The sequence below is a fragment of the Macaca mulatta genome, chromosome 20 (assembly GCF_049350105.2).
Source record: "Macaca mulatta isolate MMU2019108-1 chromosome 20, T2T-MMU8v2.0, whole genome shotgun sequence".
Taxonomy (NCBI): domain Eukaryota; kingdom Metazoa; phylum Chordata; class Mammalia; order Primates; family Cercopithecidae; genus Macaca; species Macaca mulatta.
Window position 1 is genome coordinate 2,149,307 of NC_133425.1, and position 24,360 is coordinate 2,173,666.

At 55.8% G+C, this 24,360-nt stretch overlaps 1 protein-coding gene across 20 annotated transcripts in view; it reads right to left on the reverse strand.

The window, feature by feature from the left end:
- The window catches only part of LMF1 (lipase maturation factor 1), a 120,517-nt gene that overhangs the window by 88,525 nt on the left and 7,632 nt on the right, over positions 1-24,360 (reverse strand). For 6 of the 20 annotated variants that reach the window (XR_013411381.1, XR_013411382.1, XM_028841042.2 and 3 more), the window contains exons 1-2: positions 20,398-20,594; positions 4,466-4,775 (exon numbers count right to left, since the gene is read on the reverse strand). Coding sequence is in view for 5 of the 20 variants with exons in the window: in XM_028841042.2 (XP_028696875.2) it covers positions 4,466-4,775; positions 20,398-20,590 (503 nt within the window). In the remaining 15 variants the exon portion in view is untranslated. Of the gene's footprint in view, positions 1-4,444; positions 4,776-14,657; positions 17,618-20,056; positions 20,240-20,393; positions 20,595-24,360 lie in introns of those variants that run through there. The other 14 variants (XM_077985188.1, XM_077985198.1, XM_077985192.1 and 11 more) reach the window with 13 other exon arrangements.

The following is a 24,360-nucleotide window of genomic DNA, read 5'->3' on the forward strand; positions in this document are numbered from 1 at the left end:
GGGAGGCCGAGCCAAGTGGATCACTGGAGGTCAGGAGTTCGAGACCAGCCTGACCAACATGGTGAAGCCCTGTCTCTACTAAAAGTACAAAAATTGGCCAGGTGTGGTGCAGGTGCCTATAAGTCCAGCTACTTGGGAGGCTGAGGTGGGAGAGTCACTTCAATCCAGGAAATGGAGGCTGCAGTGACCTGAGTTCACACAACTGCACTCAAGCTTGGGCGACAAGAGCAAGACTCAGTCTCATAAAAAAAAGAAAACAAAAAAAAACCCCAGAAAATATTTGGCTGGGCACGGTGGCTCATGCCTGTAATCCTAGCACTTTGGGAGGCTGAGTCAGGAGTATTAAACTTTGAGCCCAGGAGTTCAAGACCAGCCTGGGCAACATAGTGAGACATCCATCTCTACAAAAAATAAAAATATTAGCCAGGTGTGGTGCTGGGCGCCTGCAGTCCCAGCTATTTGGGAAGCTGCGCAGGGAGCATTGCTTGAGCCCGGGACGCTGAGGCTGCTGTGTGCTGAGACTGCCAGCAGACACACACAGGCTCCCACATGAGAGACGCTCACCCACCTGCCGGGCTCTGGAGACTAATCCCGTCTAGCCGGGAAGGTAACTGTTGTTTCAGAGGTCAGCTCACAGGCAGGAACCGAGCGCTACGCAGGAGTCAGACACCGCAGACAAAGACACCCAGGGTCTGGCTTTTCCCACGCCATTTGGAAGCAGGACACGACCATGACCCGGCTGACAGAGGAGACGCCTAGGGTGGGCTCTCTCAGTGCCTGGCCTTGTGTGGCAACCGCCACCCCTCCCACTACGGGGTCCCTGAACCTTGTGAAATGAAGAGGATGTCACTTTTACCATCAAATACGTCTACGCCTTGTCAGATCCCTTCCCATGTGCTAACACAGAGACACTGGCTGCAGCCCAGCCAGGGAGGGCCCCACTCACCCAGTCGGGGCGACGCAGGGGCAGGTGGTGGAAAAGGTATTGCAGGTACTTGTGGAACCTCCTTACATCGAAGTCCTGGAGTCCAAACATGTGTTAATCATCAGTGAGAAATGGAGCACCGAGGGCGGTGTCCCTGGGCGCTGGCGGCCTCCCAGCGTCCCCTCCAGCCCTGGCGCTGCTCTCAGCACTCTTTGAAATGGAGCCGCCATCCCTCCTGCCCAGGAAGGAAGCTCCAAGGGCAGCTCCCTCCACAGGAAGGAGGACCCCTGAGGTGTCCCCACTTTGGTCCAAGTTCCTGGAGAGAATCTTTCCTTCCTTCTGGGGTTGAGACGGTGGGGAAGGGATGGCGGTGCTGCCGTACTGAAGGGCAGCAAAGCAGCCCGCAGGGCCACTGCCAAAGCCAAGGGCAGACGACAGAGCCAGAGCCAGCGTTTTGGAAAAGCTGAAGCGACTTCAGACACTGCAGCAGACGCTGTGCTCAGGGCTCCAGCGTCCTGCAAGGCTGAGTGGCTTTATGTGACACGAAGGCCAGCTCTGAGCAGAGTCAGAGTCCCTCTCTAAAGTCACTTAGAGTTTTATGCAACAGTTATTAAGCTGTGGCGCTCTGTCATAAATGTTGCCAAACCCCTAGATGTTTAAATTTCTAGACCAAGAAGACAGACCCCCAAAGTACCAAACCAAAAACGTGCAAGTCCACGCTGCCACAAGCCACGCTCAGGCGAACGATAAACAGGGAGCAGAGAGAAGCCTCCTGCGCAGGCGGGCTCGCGACTCCTGCACCCCCCAGAGGCGGGTGGAACCCCACTCCTCCAGTGAAGCCTGCACAGTGACGTCCTCACCACGAGCGAGGGGGTGAAGGGGAAAAAGCCGCTTCACTGTCCAGACGCCCTACAAGTACAGCCCCCACCAGGCCACCCTCGCAGAGACGGCTCAGGCCAATGACATGTGTAGGGGACGTGCGTCACAGGGCCTGAGGCTTCAGGGGCAAACCACAAACAGCCATATGCATTGCACCTGCCCCAGCCCTGCGCACTCCCGTGACAGCGCCTGACCCCAGCACACCACTTCAGCCTGTGCAGACAGCTCATGGGCCCTCGGCAAAGTCAGGCCTGTGTGCTGTGGAGGGGCCCCGAAGCGGAGCCACGTCGTGGATGCCCAAGGCGTCCCCAGGCCTCCTGCCCTGCCCTGGTGACACTGTCTGACCTGCTTGTTGAATGAGGTGACACACTCAAGTGTAGCTGAGACCTGAGGAAACACCAGCAACTGGACCTGGCAGCAGTGCCCACGCCAGCACAGCCACACAGTGGGGACCCTCCCTACAGGTGCCCCGATGCCAGCTGCAGCCCTCCCTGCATGAGCCTGCAGGGCCTGGGCTGTGCTGCCAAGCCCAGATCACAGCGACCCGAGCCTCCGACCGGGGAACACCAGAGCCACAGGAGCTGGGCTGGAGGCAGAGCATTCAGGCTCCCGGAAGCACAGCCGGCCCCAGACACTCCAACCTCAGCTCAGCCGTGCTGACCAGGATGGAAAACACAGGCCCCAATGCCCAAGGCTGAGCCCTGCCTGCACCAACTCACCATCGCAGCCTTCCATCCTGGGACAGGGTCCTGGTTCCGACCACTCAGCCCTGAGCTGGCCGCCTCCTGTCTCCCGCCCACAAAAGACACAAGAGCCGTCCTCAGTCTCCATGCAAAGCCCGGCTGTCCCATCGAGAGTGGAACCAAGCTGGGCACGCAAGAGCCAGCGCACTCCCTGCTTCCTACATGTCCACACAGACACCCACCCCAAACCAGCCTCCGACACGTCCACACAGACACCCGCCCCAAACCAGCCTCCGACACGTCCACACAGACACCCGCCCCAAACCAGCCTCCGACACGTCCACACAGACACCCGCCCCAAACCAGCCTCCGACACGTCCACACAGACACCCGCCCCAAACCAGCCTCCGACACGTCCACACAGACACCCGCCCCAAACCAGCCTCCGACACGTCCACACAGACACCCGCCCCAAACCAGCCTCTGACACGTCCACACAGACACGGACCCCAAACCAGCCTCCGACACGTCCACACAGACACCCGCCCCAAACCAGCCTCCGACACGTCCACACAGACACCCGCCCCAAACCAGCCTCCGACACGTCCACACAGACACGGACCCCAAACCAGCCTCCGACACGTCCACACAGACACCCGCCCCAAACCAGCCTCCGACACGTCCACACAGACACCCGCCCCAAACCAGCCTCCGACACGTCCACACAGACACCCGCCCCAAACCAGCCTCCGACACGTCCACACAGACACCCGCCCCAAACCAGCCTCCGACACGTCCACACAGACACCCGCCCCAAACCAGCCTCTGACACGTCCACACAGACACGGACCCCAAACCAGCCTCCGACACGTCCACACAGACACCCGCCCCAAACCAGCCTCCGACACGTCCACACAGACACCCGCCCCAAACCAGCCTCCGACACGTCCACACAGACACGGACCCCAAACCAGCCTCCGACACGTCCACACAGACACCCGCCCCAAACCAGCCTCCGACACGTCCACACAGACACCCGCCCCAAACCAGCCTCCGACACGTCCACACAGACACCCGCCCCAAACCAGCCTCCGACACGTCCACACAGACACCCGCCCCAAACCAGCCTCCGACACGTCCACACAGACACCCGCCCCAAACCAGCCTCTGACACGTCCACACAGACACGGACCCCAAACCAGCCTCCGACACGTCCACACAGACACCCGCCCCAAACCAGCCTCCGACACGTCCACACAGACACCCGCCCCAAACCAGCCTCTGACACGTCCACACAGACACGGACCCCAAACCAGCCTCCGACACGTCCACACAGACACCCGCCCCAAACCAGCCTCCGACACGTCCACACAGACACCCGCCCCAAACCAGCCTCTGACACGTCCACACAGACACGGACCCCAAACCAGCCTCCGACACGTCCACACAGACACGGACCCCAAACCAGCCTCCGACACGTCCACACAGACACGGACCCCAAACCAGCCTCCGACACGTCCACACAGACACGGACCCCAAACCAGCCTCCGACACGTCCACACAGACACGGACCCCAAACCAGCCTCCGACACGTCCACACAGACACGGACCCCAAACCAGCCTCCAACACGTCCACACAGACACGGACCCCAAACCAGCCTCCTATATGTCCACACAGACACGGACCCGCTGCTTTTGCCTCCCTTTCTCTGTGCCTCTGGCTCCAGCAGGATGGCAATGCAGTCCTTTAAGTAAAGACGTGCTACTGCAAAGAGGTGGGGTTTTAACCCTGAGGATGGGTGGCGGCTGTGGCTGGTGGACTGGCTGCTCTGAGGTAGCCTCAGCAAAATGATGATACCCTCCTGAATGAATTTAAGATGAATGCTCGTCCAGTCTTTCCAAGTGCCAGGAGACCTGCGGCATGTGTGCTAAGTGACAGCAAGCCCTGCGGTCCCACTGCCGTGTTCCTCCTACTCACCAGACATGGCCCACATTGACCAGGGACATGTAGAGGCCCCACAGGGCAGCCATGAGAAGCATGTTGGCACAGCCCGTGATCAGGACGAAGGACGAGATGCCCAGTCCGAGAAGAGCGAGCGAGTCCAGGGTGGAGTTCGTGTCTGACCAGTCCGTCAGCCAGAGGATGGTGGGCATGTAGCTGAAGACTTCCCAGCTCGTCTTGTCCTGGAAGTACTGCTGGAAATTCTTCAGGAACACTCGGCAGGGCAGCAGCCCCCTGTCACCGATCAGCTGCTTGTTCTGATGGAAAGCCACCAGGAATGCCACGACTGGAAGGACAGGAAGACAAAACAAGCGTGACTAGGAACAAACCACATGTGGACACCGTGGGTGTGGCTCAGACTTGCCGGGTGAGGCGGGGAGGGAAGGGGAGGCAGAGTCTGGCCAACGGCTTGGGGTCCAAACCCCAGACTCAGGAGTTTGAGTACTTTCTCAACATCTTGGGGGAAATATGGGAAAACCCAACCTGCATCAGACGCAGGGTGTGTATACACGCACACACACAGAAGCAAGCAGCGTGTGTACATGCTCACACATGGATACAAGCAGTGTATGTATACACGCATACACACAGACTCAATCAGTGTGCAAACAGTGTGTGTATACATGCACCCACACGGACGCAAGCAGCGTGCATATACACGCATACACACGGACTCAAGCAGTGTGCAAGTAGGGTGTGCATACACGCACACACGGACGCAAACTAGACGTGTGTATAAAAGGCGTGCCTGGCTGCACACAGACAGTCGGCTGACCATCCAGACGGCACTCTGCATTCCCCATTATGAAACACACCCTGATGACCCCGCTCTGGACAATGGCGTCACTCCCAGCACACGCTGCAGGGCTTGACACTTACAGCCCACAGGTGAGCCACGCTTAGCCTCCACACAAACCCCACAACGGCACGCTCACATCCACAGGTCTCCGAGTCCATGTCTCACGGTGCCCACCCCACACCGGCTCTCTCACATCCTCTGGACGTCAGCGTTTGTAGAACACTGAATGTTTGGCCGGGCGCGGTGGCTCAAGCCTGTAATCCCAGCACTTTGGGAGGCCGAGACGGGCGGATCACGAGGTCGGGAGATCGAGACCATCCTGGTTAACACGGTGAAACCCCGTCTCTACTAAAAAATACAAAAAACTAGCCGGGCGAGGTGGCGGGCGCCTGTAGTCCCAGCTACTCGGGAGGCTGAGGCAGGAGAATGGCGTGAACCCGGGAGGCGGAGCTTGCAGTGAGCCGAGATCCGGCCACTGCACTCCAGCCTGGGTGACAGCGTGAGACTCCGTCTCAAAAAAAAAAAAAATAAAATAAAAAAATAAAAGAACACTGAATGTTTACCCAGAGAGGACGACAGGGGAGAGAACCACACTCCCATGTGTAAAGGTGAAGAATGAAAAAGTAGGTTAAAAGTAAAAAAGATACACCATGCAATGTGAATCAAAAGAAAGCTGGATCTAGTTCACTATAGCTGAAAAAAATTAAAAATAAAAATAAAAAAATAAACAAAAGAAAGCCGAAGTGGCTCTACTAACATCATAAAAAGTAGATTTAAGAGCTGGGCAGGGCCGGGCGTGGTGGCTCACGCCTGTAATCCCAGCACTTTGGGAGGCCGAGGTGGGCGGATCACAAGGTCAGGAGATCGGGACCATGGTGAAACCCCGTCTCTACTAAAAATAGAAAAAAAAAATTAGCCGGGCGCAGGGGCGGGCGCCTGTAGTCCCAGCTACTCAGGAGGCTGAGGCAGGAGAATGGCGTGAACCCGGGAGGCGGAGCTTGCAGTGAGCCGAGATTGCGCCACTGCACTCCAGCCTGGGCGACAGAGCGAGACTCTGTCTCAAAAAAAAAAAAAAAAAAAAAAAAAAAGAGCTGGGCATGGTGGCTCGTGCCCCTAATCCCAGCACTTTGGGAGGCCAAGGCAGGCGGATCACCTGAGGTCAGGAGTTTGAGACCAGCCTGGGCAACGTGGCAAAACCTTGCCTCTACTAAAAACACAAAAATTAGCTGGGCGTGGTCTTGCATGCCTGTAATCCCAGCTACTCGGGAGCCTGAGGCAGGAGAATGGCTTGAACCTGAGAGGCGGAGGTTGCTGTGAGCCAAGATCACACCACTGCACTCCAGCCTGGGCGACAAGAGCAAAACTCCATCTCAAAAAAAAAAAAAAAAAAAAAGTAGATTTAAGGGCTGGGTACAGTGGCTTATGCCTGTAATTCCAGCACTTTGGGAGGCCAAGGCAGGTGGATCACCTGAAGTCAGGAGTTTAAGACCAGCCTGGCCAACATGGCAAAACCCTGTCTCTACTAAAAATACAAAAACTAGTTGGGTGTGGTGGTGCACCCCAGTAGTCCCACCTACTTGGGAGGCTGAGGCAGGACAATCACTTGAACCCAGAAGGCTGCAGCGAGCCGAGATGGCGCCATTGCACTCCAGCTTGGGCAACAGAGACTCTGTCTCAAAAGGAAGAAAGTCGATTTATGAACAAGGAATGACACGGGGATGAAAGAAGATATTGCACAATGATAAAAACACCACAAGAGCAACCCCAGAAGCACACGCGGCTTCCCACTACGCGTCGGGAGCTGGCTTGGGGTCCGCGTCTGCGACTGTGCGTGCTGGTTCAGAGCGCTGTCTGTGTAGACAGGGAGGAAGCTAGTACACGTACTTTTATAAATCTAAAAAAGTATAAATGGAATCTGCACATGGAAAACTACAAAACACTGATATAAAAAATGAAACAAGATCTAACTACATGAAGAGACAGACCATGTTTATGGATTGGAAGAATCAAAATCATTAAGGTGTCAATTTGATCCATAAATTCAGCACAATCTGAACCAAAACACCCAGTCAGTGCTTCTGCCGAGGCTGACAAGCCGATTCTAGAATGTATATGGGAGGGCAAAGGGACTAAAATAGCCAGAATCATTTGGAAAAGAACAGAGGTGGAGGACTCACGTTACCCAGTTTCAAGACTTACTAAGAAGCTAATCAAGACCACCTGAAGCCGGGCGCGGTGGCTCAAGCCTGTAATCTCAGCACTTTGGGAGGCCGAGACGGGCGGATCACGAGGTCAGGAGATCGAGACCATCCTGGCTAACATGGTGAAACCCTGTCTCTACTAAAAAAATACAAAAAAAAACTAGCCGGGCGAGGTGGCGGGCGCCTGTAGTCCCAGCTACTCGGGAGGCTGAGGCAGGAGAATGGCGTAAACCCAGGAGGCGGAGCTTGCAGTGAGCTGAGATCCGGCCACTGCACTCCAGCCTGGGCGACAGAGCCAGACTCCGTCTCAAAAAAAAAAAAGAAAAAAAAAAAAAAAGACCACATGAAGACAGCACAGCACTGATTAAAGAAGAGCCGCAGAACTCAGGGGAATGAAGACAGGGCCCAGACATAGCCCCGCTGTCCCAACCCAACACACAGAGTGAACAATGCTGACAAAGGTTCAAAGGTCACTCCACAGACAAAGAGCAGCTTTGGGCCGGGCACAGTGGCTCACACCTGCCATCCCAGCACTTCGGGAGGCTGAGGCCTTGGGCCGGGCGCGGTGGCTCACACCTGCCATCCCAGCACTTTGAGAGGCCGAGGCAGGAGGATCGCTTGAGCCCAGGAGTTCCAGAGCAGCCTGGGCAACAAGGTGAGACCCAGTCTCTACAAAGTAAATAAAAAAACAAAGACTAGTCCTTTAACAATGATGTTGGAACAAATGGATGTCCACATGCAAAAAGATGGACCTGAACACACTTCGCACCTTACACAAAAATTAACCAAAAAGGATCATAGGCCTAAAAGTAAAACATAAAAGCATAAGACTTGTAGACGGAAATATAGAAGAAAATCTATGTGACTTGGGTTTGGCAACAAGTTCTTAGATACAACACCAAAAGCATAATCTATGAAATTAAAAACTGTAAATTGAACTTTATCAAAATGAAAAACTTTTTTATTTTTATTTATTTTTATTCTTTATTTTTTTGAGACAGAGTCTCGCTCTGTCGCCTAAGCTGGAGTGCAGTGGCGCGATCTCGGCTCACTGCAAGCTCCACCCCCCGGGTTTATGCCGTTCTCCTGCCTCAGCCTCCCGAGTAGCTGGGATTACAGGCACCCGCTACCGGTGATTTTTTTTTGTATTTTTAGTAGAGACGCGGTTTCACCGTGTTAGCCAGGATGGTCTCGATCTCCTGACCTTGTGATCCGCCCATCTCGGCCTCCCAAAGTGCTGGGATTACAGGCGTGAGCCACCGCGCCCGGCCAAAATGAAAAACTTTTGATCTGCAAAAGCTACTTTTTTGTATATATATATATTTTTAAGTAGAGACGGGGTTTCACCTTGTTAGCCAGTATGGTCTCGATCTCCTGACCTCATGATCTGCCCATCTCGGCCTCCCAAAGTGCTGGGATTACAGGCTTGAGCCACCGCGCCCGGTCAAAAGCTACTTTTAACAGAATGAAAACACAAGCCACAGATTAGAAGAAAATACTGGCAAATCACACATCTGATAAAGGATTTGTATCCAGAATATTTAAAGAACTTTTAAAATTCGATAATTAGAAAACAAACAACTTAACGTTAAAGGTGTGAAGAAAAACACCAGGCCACAAGATCTGAACAGACACAGGAAAGGTGCACGGTTGGCAAATAACACGTAAAAAGATGCTCAACATCATTCATCGTTGGGGAAATGCCAATGAAAACCACAACGTGCTGTCACCACACACGCGTCACTGTGGCCAAAGTGTTTGAAAATGGACAGTGCCCAGGCCGGGTGCGGGGGCTCACGTCTGTAATCCCAGCACTTTGGGAGGCGGAGGCGGGCAGATCACCTGAGGTCAGGAGTTCAAGACCAGCCTGGCCAACATGGTGAAACTCCATCTCTACTAAAAATATAAAAACTAGCCGGGTGTATTGGTGGGCGCCTGTAATCCCAGCTACTCGGGAGGCTGAGGCAGGAGAATCGCTTGAACCCAGGAGGCGGAGGTTGGAGTGAGCCGACACAGTGCCACTGCACTCCAGCCTCGTCGACAGAGTAAGACTCTATCTCAAAAAAAAAAAAAAGAAAAGGAAAGAAAATGGACAGTGCCTAATGCTGTGGAAGGTTCGGGACAGCAGGAGTGCCCTCGCTGTGCTGGGGATGCTGTGGCATACTGCTGTGGACGGCAGACGGTGGCGTCTGACCCAGGTAATGAAGGGTTACCTTACAACCCAGCTACTGCGCCTCTCAGGCCTTCAACCTGAAAACGTGCTCACACAGAAGCCTCGTGCAGATGCTCGTAGCAGCTCTGTTCATAGTCACTAAAAACTAGAAACGAGGACAACGTCTTTCACGGTGGAAGTAGATAAATAACCAGAGGTGCACTTGTGCAACAGAAAAATAATCAGAGGTAAGAATGCAGGAGCTGTTGGTTCAGGCAACAACACGGATGAATCTTAAGTGCATTGTGCTAAGTAAGAGAATCTAGACCCAACAGGCTACGTACTGCATGATTCCATTCATATGGAATGGAAAAGGCAAAATCAGAGGGATGGGAGACGGACCCGGACGTGTCAGGGGCTGGTGCGGGGGACGTGGTCACTCCCATGCACAGGGACTTAGGGGCTGGAGCTGCGGTGATGGAGCAAAGCCCACAGCACTGAGCATGACACCAGATGAACTTTAATGCGGACAAACTACTGGGGGAAGACCCAACCAGGAGGTCAGCGGATGCAGACGGAATGCAGGCTCCACACCCACGAATGTAAATCAGAACCACGCTGGCCAGAGGGCAGGAGCTGCCTAAGCAACTCCGCAAAACGTTCTGAGTGGAGACCGCAAGGCCAGAAGGAGCCGCACACAAACACTGCGCTCCAGGGCTTTTCCCCCTGGCCTGGGAGGACAATCCTCACACGTGCACCAGGGCTGAGCAGACGCTAGACGAGTTGGGGGAGCCAGGTTCTCACGAGCAGAGAGGGAGGATTCAGATGGGCCAGGAGGGAAGACTGGAACACACCGTGTGTCAGGACAGACGGCTGAAATACACCGTGTGCCAGGTGAGAGCCAGAGTCATTGGCATGGACCAGGTTCACCTTCGTGTACTTACGGATGGATGGCTGGATACAACAGAGAAGCAACCACATGTGTGAAATGAGACAGTGACATACAGAGCCTAGCTCTGCCCAGCAAGAGGGCCAGCAGCCATGAGACCCTGGGAGCAATGGCCCTCCCAGTACCCAGATCAGAGTTTCTGTGCTCCCCGAAAGAGAACCAGGGCTCCTTGGAGAAACAGCTCATTCTAGGGCTGGGGCAGAGAAACAGAAGCTGGGCCTGAAGCATCCCTGCGGGGAAGGACAGGAAAGCCACCAGTGTTCAAAGCTGGAGAAGGTGAGCAGCAAACTCATAGTCACAGCACTGGAATACAACCCGGACACAGACTCACGGTGACAATACTGGATCACAACTTGGACACAGACTCACAGTGACAGCACTGGAATACAACCCGGACGCAGACTCACAGTGACAGCACCGGAATACAACCCGGACACAGACTCATGGTGACAACACCGCATCACAACCCGGCTACAGACTCACAGTGACAATACTGGATCACAACCCACCACATCACAACCCAGACACAGACTCACGGTGACAGCACTGGAATACAACCCGGACACAGACTCACGGTGACATCACCGCATCACAACCCGGATGCAGACTCACAGTGACAGCACTGGAATACAACCTGGACATAGACTCACAGTGACAGCACCAGAGTACAACCCGGACACAGACTCATGGTGACAACACCGCATCACAACCCGGATACAGACTCACAGTGATAATACTGAATCACAACCCACCACATCACAACCCGGACACAGACTCACGGTGACAGCACTGGAATACAACCCGGACACAGACTCAGGGTGACATCACCGCATCACAACCCGGACGCAGACTCACGGTGACAACACCGCATCACAACCCGGACGCAGACTCACGGTGACAACACCGCATCACAACCCGGACGCAGACTCACGGTGACAACACCGCATCACAACCCGGACGCAGACTCACGGTGACAACACCGCATCACAACCCGGACGCAGACTCACGGTGACAACACCGCATCACAACCCGGACGCAGACTCACGGTGACAACACCGGATCACAACCCGGACGTAGACTCACGGTGACAACACCGGATTACAACCCGGACGCAGACTCACGGTGACAACACCGGATTACAACCCGGACGCAGACTCACGGTGACAACACCGGATTACAACCCGGACGCAGACTCACGATGACAACACTGCATCACAGCCCAGACACAGACTCACGGTGAAAACACTGGATAACAGCCCAGAGGGAAAATAAATGGGTGTAGGTCCATAGTGACAAAATCAGTGACCACAAACAAGTAAGTAACAAGATCTTCCTCACAGAGGAATTCCACATAATGTCTGCGGACACTCCCTCCGGGAGGCGGGGGCAGTGAGTGGCTTCCAGAGGACAGAAAGGGCGGGAAAGCAGGGACCCGACAGAGGGGACTCCTGGTGGACACACCTCGGCCAGGTGATCAGAAAGCCATGCGGACGTCAGGACCCTGATACGGTGGGACGGAAAGGGCCCCACACCTCTGTGGGCATCTTCCCAAAACCCACACCCAGTCTAATCGCGAGAAAACACCAGGCGGACCTACCGTGAGGGACGCTCTACAGACACCATGACAGGCCGGCTGGACACTGCCAAGATCGGACAACACAGGAAAGGCTGGGAGACTGTCACAGACAGGAAGGGAGGGAGGAGACGCCAGGACAACACTTTCTGGGAAAAGGCATGGGTGGAAAAGCCACAGAAGCTGCAGTTTTAGCTAATAGTTTTATTTTTAATAAAAAAAGTTTTAAAAGTAAAGGTTTCTTGAAGACTCTGCATCACTCAGTGCCCAGCATGAAGCGCTGTGAGCAGCCTCCCTCCAGGGCAGCGGGAGCAGGGCCACAGGCAGAGCACCGCAGGGTCCTGGGCGACAAAAGGGCCAGCGCTGGTGACCTCTAAAGGGGCTGGGGATGGCAGGTGGGAGGGGGCAGCTCCAAGTGAGGAGGAAGAGAGTGGACACAGGCGGACACGGGGCAGGACACGGGATGGACACAGGGTGAACACGGGGCAGACACGGGGCGGGACACAGACTGGACACAGACGGGCCGGACACAGGGTGGACACGAGGTGGGACACAGAGTGGACATGGGGCGTGACACAGGGTGGGAAACAGGGCTGCAGCAGAAGACTCCCCACACCCCTCCTGCCTCCACCTCCAGGTGGAAGGGACCTGAGTTGCGAGCGCTGACCTCCTAGCAACATCGAGGACACCTTGCAGCAGGCCCTCAGCCCCAGCGGCCACATGCGCAGAGACCCTCAGCCCCGGCTGCCACATGCGCAGGGACCCTCAGCCCCGGCGGCCACGTGCGCAGGGACCCTCAGCCCCGGCGGCCACGTGCGCAGGGACCCTCAGCCCCGGCGGCCACGTGCGCAGGGACCCTCAGCCCCGGCGGCCACGTGCGCAGGGACCGCACCAGCAGCTTCCACAGGAGCTCAGGTCAGTGTGTGTGCATGTGGGTATGACATGCCTGTGTGTACATGTGTGCACAGGGGTGTGTGCATGTGTCTGTGCACGTGTGCACATGTATACATGTATGTGCGCATGTTCAGGGATGTGCGTATATCCTGGCACGTCTGCAGGTGGGAGAGACACAGGTGGGGACTGTTCAGCCACTGCACACTCCAGGGCCCAACCCTCATCGGTGCTAGGAGGGCCCTTTCCCACAGGGACCCAATCGGCGCTGGCTGAAGGATGGATGTGCTCTGCCCCTCACCACAGCGCAAACTCCAGAGCCACAGAGGAAAACAAGATGTGGCCTCACCAAAGCAATAGCCTAAATCAGTAATTCTAAGGCAAGAAGCATAGGGTACTTCCTGCTTATTAGGAAAAAGGATGACAGACTGAACTGAGATTTCAGGGGAAAAAAAACTATTTCAACCTCTACTCACATTATAAAAATAGCTACATAAAAAGAAGCAGCAAAAATTTTGAAACATCACAGGCTCTCAAAGCAAAACTAACCAACCAGTCAAGCTTCGGAAGGCCCCGTCACTGCCCCACACAGGAGGCAACACACAGCCATGCGACCACCTGCCTCTCACAGGGACCCTGAGCCTGACCTGGGAGCTGCAGCCATGTCGCCCAAGCAGCCAACAGCAGGCATGGCCAGCAAATACTTTGCTTCAGAATCAGAAAGAAATTGCCACGTGTGGCAGCCTGAGCCCGTAGCCCCAGCTACTCAGGAGGCTGAGGCAGGAGAATCGCTTAAAACCGGAAGGAGGAGGTTGTAGTGAGAGGAGATCGCGCCACTGCATTCCAGCCTAGGCAAAAAAGTGAAACTCTGTCTCAAAAAAAAAAAAAAAAAAATCAGCTTTCTCTTTTCTCCTTTTGGATAAATTGTTGTAAAATTAAAACAGTCATCCCAGAAATGCAGAAATGCCATTCTCGATGGTTCGTACTGGCCATGGTTAAATTCTGGGCCTTGGCACAGTGACCTCAAGTATTTTGTCTTTAAAGGTATGTGTTGCAGAGCTCTGGGGTAGGGCAGTGCTGTTTGCTTTTTAAACAAAGAAGTATTTTTACAGAAGACCTTGTAAAACCAAGTGGTGCATTTCATTAGAATTCAAGTGGCCTGGAGAAAAGAAAAAGAACTCATTTCCCATGAGCTCTCAGAGCCACTGAAAGCTCAGAACAAAACAAATTGAGCTGAGCTTCAAGTATTCTTTTTGGTTTAATTTTCTCCTCAAATTTTCTGAAGAACAGCTGAGAGTTTAGCAAATATGGGTGCAAATGATTCTGCCTGCCATGTCAACTCTGCCTTGGGTGTCATCTGAGGAGGATGACAAGCTACAAGGGCTGCGGCGAGACTCAGAGACACGCTACTAATGGCACCGCGGCCCCACCTCGCTGGAGCAGCTGCAGGGGAGAAGCGATAAAACTGCCCCATGTGGAAAAGAAAGGGCGGTGAGCGGGCGCACAGAATAGACGCCACAGTGCGGCACGCATGCCTCCACGCCTAAAGGACAAAACTAGCGCGGAGATCCCCTAGAGGTTGGATTTTCAACACAAATCTCACCCGAGGACTCCAACGTGACAATGTGGAACTGGAAAGACGAGCAAGAAAAACCCCTCCGTTCCCGCCAGCGTTGGGCGTTCCTTCTGCAGCCCAGGCTGTCCACGTTACTCGGGATCATAGTCAAGCGGTGGGTTCTGTGTGGTGCTTGGCTCCTAGGGCCTTGGGGAACCCATGTTCTTCTCCATTCAGCTTCATGGAGAGGCTTTTCCGGGTTCCAGCCCATGCTAGGAAGCTACACAGAAGAGTGGCCCCACCCGCCCTGTTTGGAACCTAGCTGGGGCGTGCGGTGTTTGAAGCACGTGGGCAGATTGGGGTGAGGCCAGAAGAGCCTCTTCCAGAGCCAAGGATGAGCCTTGAGGCTGAAGAGCTCACCGAGGCCACTACAAGACAGAAAGAAAAAGAGCCTCAGAGACTCCTCAGTAAATAACCAGAACAGAGAGCACAGGTGGAGAGCAGGAGGGCGAGGCACTGAGACTCCACAAGCTTCCGGGGAGAAGGAGAGTCACATGTTTGAAGACGCCTCCTCGATGCTGCACAGCTCGGAGGGAAAGTGGCTTTGACGGAGAATTACAGATCCCGGCAAGTTGGTCCTCTTCCTTTCTGGAAAAGCTGCTTGGGGACACACTCCAGCAGAAAGAGAATCCGCCAGCAAACGGAGACACGAGCAGCCCAGGAAGTATGAACGCAACCAAGGGAGGGCTGCGGCAGTCTCTCTCCTGCTGGGCCACACCTCAGGGCTGGAGGCGGGCGGAGGGGGAGGAAGGGGTGATGGCTGGAAAAGTGCCCCGTGTTGACACTAAGCCCTGGTAGAGACCACCTGCTACAGGTCAGGCACATTTCACTGAGCAGGAAATGCCCCTAGAAGACAGGGGATAGAGGTATAAAGAAAGCCCTCTCCCTGACTGCAAGGAGCCAGAGGGTAGACGGGCACAACAACACTGGAAAGGGGACAACATCAGCCACAAAGGAAGCAGAGAGCAGGGCTCTGGTGGTCAGTCCTGGGTGTGGTCAGGAGTCCACGAGTGATGGGGGCTAAGTCTGAAGACCGGAAGGGCATCGGCAGCCATGGAGAGAACAAGGACAGTTCAACCCCAGGAAGGCAGAGGTCAGGTGGTCTCAGGACCGTGGTCAGGAAGAGATGCCTCACGTGGCAGGGACACAGCGGGAGCAGTTCAGGCACCACGGCTCGTCTGCTGGGGCCCGAGCCTCTTGTTGCAAGCAGTGCAGGTGGACATCTGCCCCAGAGGCAGCAGGGAGCGTGTGCCCCAAAGCCGCCAGCACTCGTGCCCTGTGCAGGCGCCAAGTGTCCGGCCCTGGCCAGGGCAGTTCCCTCCTGGGCCTGTCCAGGACTCGGACCCAACAAACACGTGAACTGACAGACCAAATCCCTCAGGAGGGTCTCTGTGCCGAAGCCATGACAGCCACGAAAAGTGCCAGTCACAAAGTCAGTCTGCAAATGCCAACATTACCCAGTCTCCATGTCACATTTCACCCACAAATCCCTTCCAAATTGTAACAGTGTCTCATAAACGTTTGAGCTTCAAAAGAAAGGTCCTTTCCAAGGTTCAGATATACAGATAGACTCTGTGGCTGCCTGCGAGCCATCTCCCGCGCCAGCGTGTCCTCCGTCCACCTTCTGGGAAGTGTGCACAGGCGGGGAATCCCATGTCAGCCTCAGGATGGCCCAGTGGTCAGTCTCGTCTCATCAGTGACAGGCAGGTCTTGATGAGCAACTTGGCTAAGGCCACATAGCTAAGGTGTGGCCCACCAACTTGGAGCCCCACTACTTCCACCTGTCACAAGCTTCCAGAAAGTTCTCTGCAGTGAACAGCTATCAACCCAATTCTGACCAACTGTAATTACACTGTTTCCAGATAACACCTGAATTCTGAGGCAGTTAAAATGCATTGTGTACATATTCTATGTGACTCTCAACAATAGCAAACCAACGTGAGTTCAGTCCAGGAGAACCCAGCCGGGATGGGCAGCTCTAGCCTAGGGCGTCTTCAGTAGCACCTGTGAGGCTGTCCTTCCCCGGCCTTGTCAGGGATCCAGCTCTACCCACTGGCGCTGTAACAGACGCAGGGCTGCCGGAAATTCCAGGAGTCTAGCCCCAGCTGCCTGTGGCCACCCATGGACCGACCTGCCCAGGCCCCCTGGGAGAGGGATTTCAAAGCATCAAGGAACCGGCCTGGTTGACAAGGCTCCAAACCAGCTGTTTGCCACACACGCCCTTGCACTACAGGGTTGACCAGTGCAGGCCTCAATCTTCCGCGGGGAACGCTGGGCCACAACGCTGGTGTGCGACCCTGGGGGTCCCTGCCATAAAACAGCGAGGGCTTCTGACCAGGCTGCTCTGCCCTCTGTCCCAGTGACCCTGGGCATGGTGCCTGCTCTTGGGTTCAGTTTCCTCATCGCATATCCAGACGGCAGCAGGCCTGAGTGCAGGAGGCACCAGCACCCATGGGCGGCCAGCACTGCCCCTACACACCAAGAACACAGCACCCAGGTCCCGCTGCTTAGGCCGGAAACTCCTGTCACATGAGCTTTTACTCATCCGGATTTCGGCCGTTCCTGGGAGTGGCATCTGGGCTGAGGGGATGCTCAGTGTCACATGTCCCCGATCACCTCGGGCGGCCTTGGTCCTCCTAGGTGCCGTCCCGGCCCGAGAACGCCACTGCCCAGATGTGAACCGGGTGTCCAGGGTACGCAGGCTGCACAGCGACGTGAATGAAGGGCAGGGCTGAACTCCAGGGCAGATGGACACTCGTTGCACAGCCAGGCCGGAGGCTACCCTGCTTCCTCGCTGTCCACCGGGGGCAGTGACGTTGTCACCAGGAGGTCGGCACCGGGCAAGGTGCTACTTCAGCATCTGCTCAACACAGTAATCGCACCAGGGACTGGAGTCCACACGTCAGGATAACAAGTGTGTCTTCAACTCTGAGCCCTGTGAAAATGCCACTTTCCGCTAACACCACACTCCGGCTCCCACAGCACAGCAGGGCATGGCAGACACCCCAGGATGCCCGTGGTACACACGTCTGTGTGCAGTAAGCACACCCCCAGCACCTACACACCTCGATGGCAGCACACGGAAACACCCCGGCCCACGGGGGGAAGGAGCCAGCCCCAGGACGGACGCAAAGTCAGGCTGAATGCAGAGGCCTGTCGCTGGCAGCCGGCCTCTCCGTGTCTAGCTTCGAAGCTTCGCCGACAGAGTAAGCGTTTCTGTGTTCCCCTGATCTGTACATTTTTACTACGTCTGCTGAGACAATCTGCCTAAGGGTAAGCCTGCCTCAGTTCAATGTCTTTTAACAAGGGGAGTTTCCACAGAATACATTTGATTACGTGTTTAATTACAAGTGTTCAATAGCTACAAACATTGTAAAATTCAGTTATCAAGTGAACTATTTGGAGAGCCCCTATGGCAACTTGGAAAAACCCTGGGATTCTGAGGAACAGGAAGGAGCGCACGGTCCCAGTAAAATCCAGAACTTTCTAGAAGGAGATAAATACAGGATGACTGCCTGCTTGCCCTGGGCCAGCTCACTCAGAAAACCATGTCCCTGGAAGATCCTGGAAGATGGGAAACTGGTTCCTTGATACGGCAGACAGACACTGATTCTACCCTAAACATACTCACAAGATAGAAGAACATGCATATGTCAAGGAGAAATGTTCAATGCTGGGCACCAGGCTTAAAATATCTGCTTGACCCAGTGGCTTAAAAGTGGTTCCTTCTGAATTGAACAGGGAATCCCTGCAGAGATCAAAGGAGCCTCAGCTCGTTTGAAAGAGTCTGAGCTGGTTTTATGAAGCTGTGCTCAGGAGGCAACGCCGCTGGGACTTCCCGCTGTATCTCGGGCTCCCCTGTGGAAGGCCTATTAGAGCCTCACAGCTTCGCTTTATCTCTGCTTCATCGTTTGCTAAGTGACAGCACCAACGTTTAGAACGACTGTTTAATACTGTGGAGGGAAAAGCAACCTGGGAAGAACTACATTTTAAAATAATTGCAGGCCGGGCACGGTGGCTCACGCCTGTAATCCCAGCACTTCGGGAGGCCCTGAGGTCAGAAGTTCGAGACCAGCCTGGCCAACATGGTGAAACCCCGTCTCTACTAAAAATATTTTTAAAAATTAGCCAGGCGTGGTGGTGCACGTCTGTAATCCCAGCTACTTGGAAGGCTGACACAGGAGAATCACTTGAACCCAGGAGACAGAGGTTGCAGTGGGCCGAAATGGTGCCAATGCACTCCAGCCTGGGCTGAAGTGAGAGTCCGTCTCAAAAATAAATAAAATAAAATACAATAAAATAAAAATAATTGCTTTAAAGAAAGAGAGAGAGAGAGACCGAGTTGAAGCCAATACTGCAATCCCACAGGAAACCTTGTAGTGATGAGCACATCTCGTCACTTTGCACCAGGAGGTGGAAAGTATCACACAAACGTCACACAAAACGTCAAACTGAGCATCACTCCAGCACAGCCAGGCTACCAAACTTCCCGTGATGTGTGTGGGACGAAAGCTGTGCAAACAAGAACTTCTGCAATCCGACCGTTTCCTTCCACGCGTGAGGGAAGTAGACGACGGAAGGAAATGGAGACGTCCAATGTCCATGGCCTACAACCACGCGTGGACAACGCCAGAGCCAGTGGCTCCGGGGCCCTCTGGAAGGGTGGCTGCCCACGCACCCCGCTGGCTCCATCTCGGCCTGGCACGCTCCCCTCACTTCCAGGCTCATCTGAGAGCCTGAGTTTGGGCTTCGTTGCTACTAACAGGTTGGGCTTATGAAACACGTATCCGTGTGTCCACTAATGTCCCTGTGATCACAGGACCGTTCTCTTCCAAACCAGTTGTGCGTAGTCCGGACTGGGGAGGGGGGGTGGGAGTTGGAATCGCCAGCTGCCCCTGGCCAGGGGGTCCAGAGGTTTTGAGCACGAACTGACTTTTCTCAGAGCTCTGCCCTGCAGGCTGCGCACGCTGTGGGGTGAAGGGTCTCAGCCAGCAGACCCCGCCAACCACATCCCAGAGTGGGGCGCAGGCTTCACCTGCAGATGAGGCTCCAGAGCTGCCCCCAGGCCTCCGCTGGGAATCCCCCCGAAGGCAGGCTGAGCTAGCCGAGAACACTCAAGGAGAAACTCCAGTCCGGCCACCAGCCCGTCACCCTCCCTCAGCCCTCGGGAGACGCGGGGGAGGCTCCCGGGCCGGCTCCTCGGAGTTTGGCAGGGGCCGCACGCGGTGGGGATGCGGCGTGCGGGGGCCCAGCAAGAGCGGGAACCTCCACCGTCGGCACAGCGCTGTGCGGGGGCAGCAGGGGCGCCTCCCTCTCCAGGCCTCCCCGCCCCGCAGCCGGAACGCAGACCCCCGACCTGCCCGCGGACTGGCGACCCGCCGCCCGACTGGTCCCGCTCGCCTGCGAGCTCCTGGGCCAGGGCCCGGGCCGGCCCCGCCTCGCACTGCCCCGAGCCGGTCCTGGCGGGCGCGGCCGAGCAACTCCGGGGCTGCAGGTGGAGCCGGGAGCCCGGGCGCCCAGGTCGGAGGCTCGAGGCGGCGACAGCAAGCCTCGTCCTGCCCCGCCCGCCCCGCCCCGCCCCGCCCCGCCCCGCCCGGCCCCGGCAGGAAGGAGGGCTGCGTGGGGGCGCCGCGGCCGCGGGACCGCGCGGAGGAGTCTCGAGGGAGGGCGGGGGTCGTGGGGCGCGGAGGTGACACTGGCGGATGTCCCGGGCCCGCCCGGCACTCACAGTACACGAAGGCTAGGGCCTTCAGGAGCACGATCCGGGTCAGCCAGAAGGTGCCCGCGTGGAGGTGGGCCGGAGAGACTGCGGGGTCACGCCCCGGCACGGGCGGCGACTCAGGCTCCGGGTGCGAGTACCCGGTCTTCCGCCTCCTCAGCGACTCCTCGGGCGCCGCCATTGTTGGGCCGTCAGGGCGCATGTGCGGGGAGGGCGCACTCCCGGGGGCTCCGCCCATTATCGGAGGCCCCGCCTCTCCCAGGTCGGCCCTGCCCACGGCCGAAAGCCCCACCCACACTACCGGAGGCCCCGCCCCCTCCAGCCGGCCCCGCCCACGCGCCGGACCTGGTGCCCGGAGCCTGCCTCCCTCGCAGTCCTCGCTGGGCGCTGCTGCGGGTAGGGTGTGGGACCGGGTACCTGGGAGGTGGTGCGCGTCGCCCGACCCGAACTCACTGGGGCATGCACGCGTGCCTTCCGTCAGTCCGCGTTGCAGAGGCCCAGGTGCCCTCCCCCAGCCAGGCGCCTTCCCTCCCAACTCTTGTCCTGGGGAAGGTGGGCTGCAGAATGTGGGCTTGCACAGTTTAGGAAGGGCCAGCAGAGCTTACACTGTTCCCCTCCTCTGTGGGGAACAGGGAGCCCCACTGCCACAGCGTGCCCCTGCCTCACAGCTGACACTCACTCCCAGTATCCGCGGAGGGTGCTGGGCGATCGTCGCAGCCAGAAAGGGACAGAGTAGGCAGGGCTGGGCCTGGAATGCTGGGGGGACCCTCCCTCCCCTTCCTCCCAGCCTTACGCCTTTGCACAGCCCAGCTCCTGCCAGCCCTTGGGACTGGACTTCAAGCTGTGGGGGAAGAGGGGGACTCAGGACTCAAGAGGGAAGGGCTAACTGCCCATTGCCCCAAACAGAACCTGAAGGAGGATGCCAGCAACTCTACATTCTAATGACTGGAGCGGGGTTCTGGGGGCTGATCCGAAGTGGGTGCTGGGAGAGGCTGAGGTCACAGGCATTCCTTAGAGGAAAGAAAGGGTGTGAGGCCAGAGTAGGCATTGGAGACCTAGGAGTTATTGAATAAACTGTGGGGCACTTGGAAGGAAATCGTGGCAGTGCAGGTTTCTCCTTATTCATTCGTCAGAGCTCTTTACATATGAAAAATCGTTCTTTTGTGTATATTGGAAATATTTGTCCTGGCTTTTTGTTTTTGTTTTTACGTATTCTTGTCTTTCGCCTCTCTAGTGTTCCTGGTGTTTTGGCATATAAATTATTGTCACTCGGATGGTCAAATGACCCGTCTTTGTAACTAGTTTAATTATATCTTCACCACCTGTAGTGTGAGCCTTGTGAGGGCAGGGACTGACTGTGGACATCAGGTCCCCAAATCCAGGGCTGAGCAGCAGTGGCCAGAGCTTCCTCTCAGCCTCCAGCCTCCCTGAGTTGCTGGGGTCATAGCATACCTGTACATCTTAGGGTTTAATTCATTTTTAGTTTCCATTTCTTTTCTATGAAAACCCCTTTAGGAGTCCAGCTGTGCAATGGGACCCTGTAAAAGATGTTGCCATGGGTGCAAACACGCAAACATCCTCCACATGCTGGCCAAGGCTCCGGGAGCACAGTGTGTGCCTGAGGGCTCAGAGCCTTGGGGATTGCAGGAGCCGTTGGCCCTGGCAGGCGCCCAGCACCCAGGTCCCTCCGCAGAACCCACCACCCATACCTCTCCTCATGATCTGGGGGCCAGTTTAGGAAGGGCCAGCAGAGCTTACACTGTTCCCCTCCTCTGTGGGGAACAGGGAGCCCCACACCCTCGGGCTACGCCTGCAGAGCGGGCCCTGTCTGGATGCCAGGCCTGCTCGGAGACGGACGGCGAGAGGACTGCCCTGTGACAGGTGTGGCCCTGCGCTGTCCTCAGGTGGGGCTGCCGTCACAAGGAGCCTTTGTGCACAGCTTCCCCTCGCCGGGCCGAGCTGCTCTCCCCGCAAAGGGCACAATGGGGCATTGTGCAGAGCAGAAAAGGGCCTCTTGTTCCAGCTTCCAGCGCTCCGGGCTCCGGCTCTGCGTTTGCCCAGGGTGGGAGCAGTCAGCGGAAGGGTCTGCTGGGAGCTCCTGTCCTCTCTGAGCTCAAGTTTCCCTCGGGGTCTGCTCTCTTGGGACGCTGACCACAGGGGTCCCATCCACGGCCTAGAATGGCTCCAGAGCAGGTCACTGGGGGCAGGGCTTGGACCGAGGAGAGGTGGACCAGCGGCTCTGTTCATGCCCATTTCAGCCTGAATTTAATCAAAAGTGCACTGGGTTATGATTCAACCATAAAAAGGAATCCAGGAGCCGGGCGCAGTGGTTCAAGCCTGTCATCCCAGCACTTTGGGAGGCCAAGACGAGTGGATCACCTGAGGTCAGGAGTTCAAGACCAGCCTGGTCAACATGGTGAAACCCCGCCTCTGCTAAAAATACAAAAAAAGGCCGGGCGCGGTGGCTCACGCCTGTAATCCCAGCACTTTGGGAGGCCGAGGCGGGCGGATCACAAGGTCAGGAGATCGAGACCACGGTGAAACCCCGTCTCTACCAAAAATACAAAAAATTAGCCGGGCGCGGTGGCGGGCACCTGTAGTCCCAGCTACTCAGGAGGCTGAGGCAGGAGAATGGCGTGAACCCGGGAGGCGGAGCTTGCAGTGAGCCGAGATCGCGCCACTGCACTCCAGCCTGGGCAACAGAGCGAGACTCTGTCTCAAAAAAAAAAACAAAAAAAAAAAAACAAAAAAATTAGCCAGGCATGGTGGCGGGCGCCTATAATCCCAGCTACTTGGGAGGCTGTGACAGGAGAATTGCTTGAACCCGGAAGGTGGAGGTTGCAGTGAGCCGAGACTGAGCACTGCACTCCTGCCTGGGCCACAGAGAGAGACTCTGTCTCTAAAATAACATAACATAACATAACATAAAATATATAAAATAAAATAAAATAAAATAAAATAAAAAAATGGAATCCAGTTCTGACACATGCTACAACACAGATGAACCTCAGGACATCAAGCTTAGTGGGCCAGGACAGACGCGGAGGTCACATGTTGTGTGAACCCATTTACACGAAATGTCCAGGGCGGGCAAAGCCACCGGGAAAGGAGGGAGCTCTGTGGTCCAGGTCTGGGGACGGGGAATGGGGAGCGGGTGTTCCGTGGGTAGGACATTTCCTTTTGGGCTGATGAGAATGTTCTGGAACTAGGTGATGGCGGCCCAGCACTGCGAGGTGCTAAACACCACTGAGTCGTTCACCGGAAAGTGGCTTATTTCATGCTATGTGAATTTCGCCTCGAATTTTAGAAAAGCAAAATGAGGCCGGGCACAGTGGCTCACGCCTGTAATCCCAGCACTTTGGGAGGCCGAGGCGGGTGGATCACCTGAGGTCAGGAGATCAAAACCATCCTGGCCAACATGGTGAAACCCTGTCTCTACTAAAAATAGAAAAAAAAAAAAATTAGCCGGGCGCGGTGGCGGGTGCCTGTAGTCCCAGCTGCCCGGGAGGCTGAGGCAGGAGAATGGCGTGAACCCGGGAGGCGGAGCTTGCAGTGAGCCGAGATCGCGCCACTGCACTCCAGCCTGGGCGACACAGCAAGAGACTCCATCTCAAAAAAAAAAAAAGTAAAATGAAAACAAAAGAACGACAGACAGCCCTGCACTGGTGTTTCAGAATCGCCCGGAAGGCGCTGTCACCTGTCGGAATACATCGTATTATTTACACTCACCTTACTTCTTCATCTGTATTAAGCAGCATCTAGCAGTTTAAAAATAACATTTAGATACAAGTGTGTCTTATTCCCTAAGAAGGCGCTTCACTTAAAAATAGAGGCTTCTCCGCAAACCCAGAGCAAGTTGCAGCGGCCAAGAAATCGGCCAGGTGGGGTCCTTCCACCCTGCAGCTCAGCGCCCGGCGGCCACAGGAACCCGGGCTCTGCCCTGAGCACCTCACACCAACCTGAGGCGGGAGG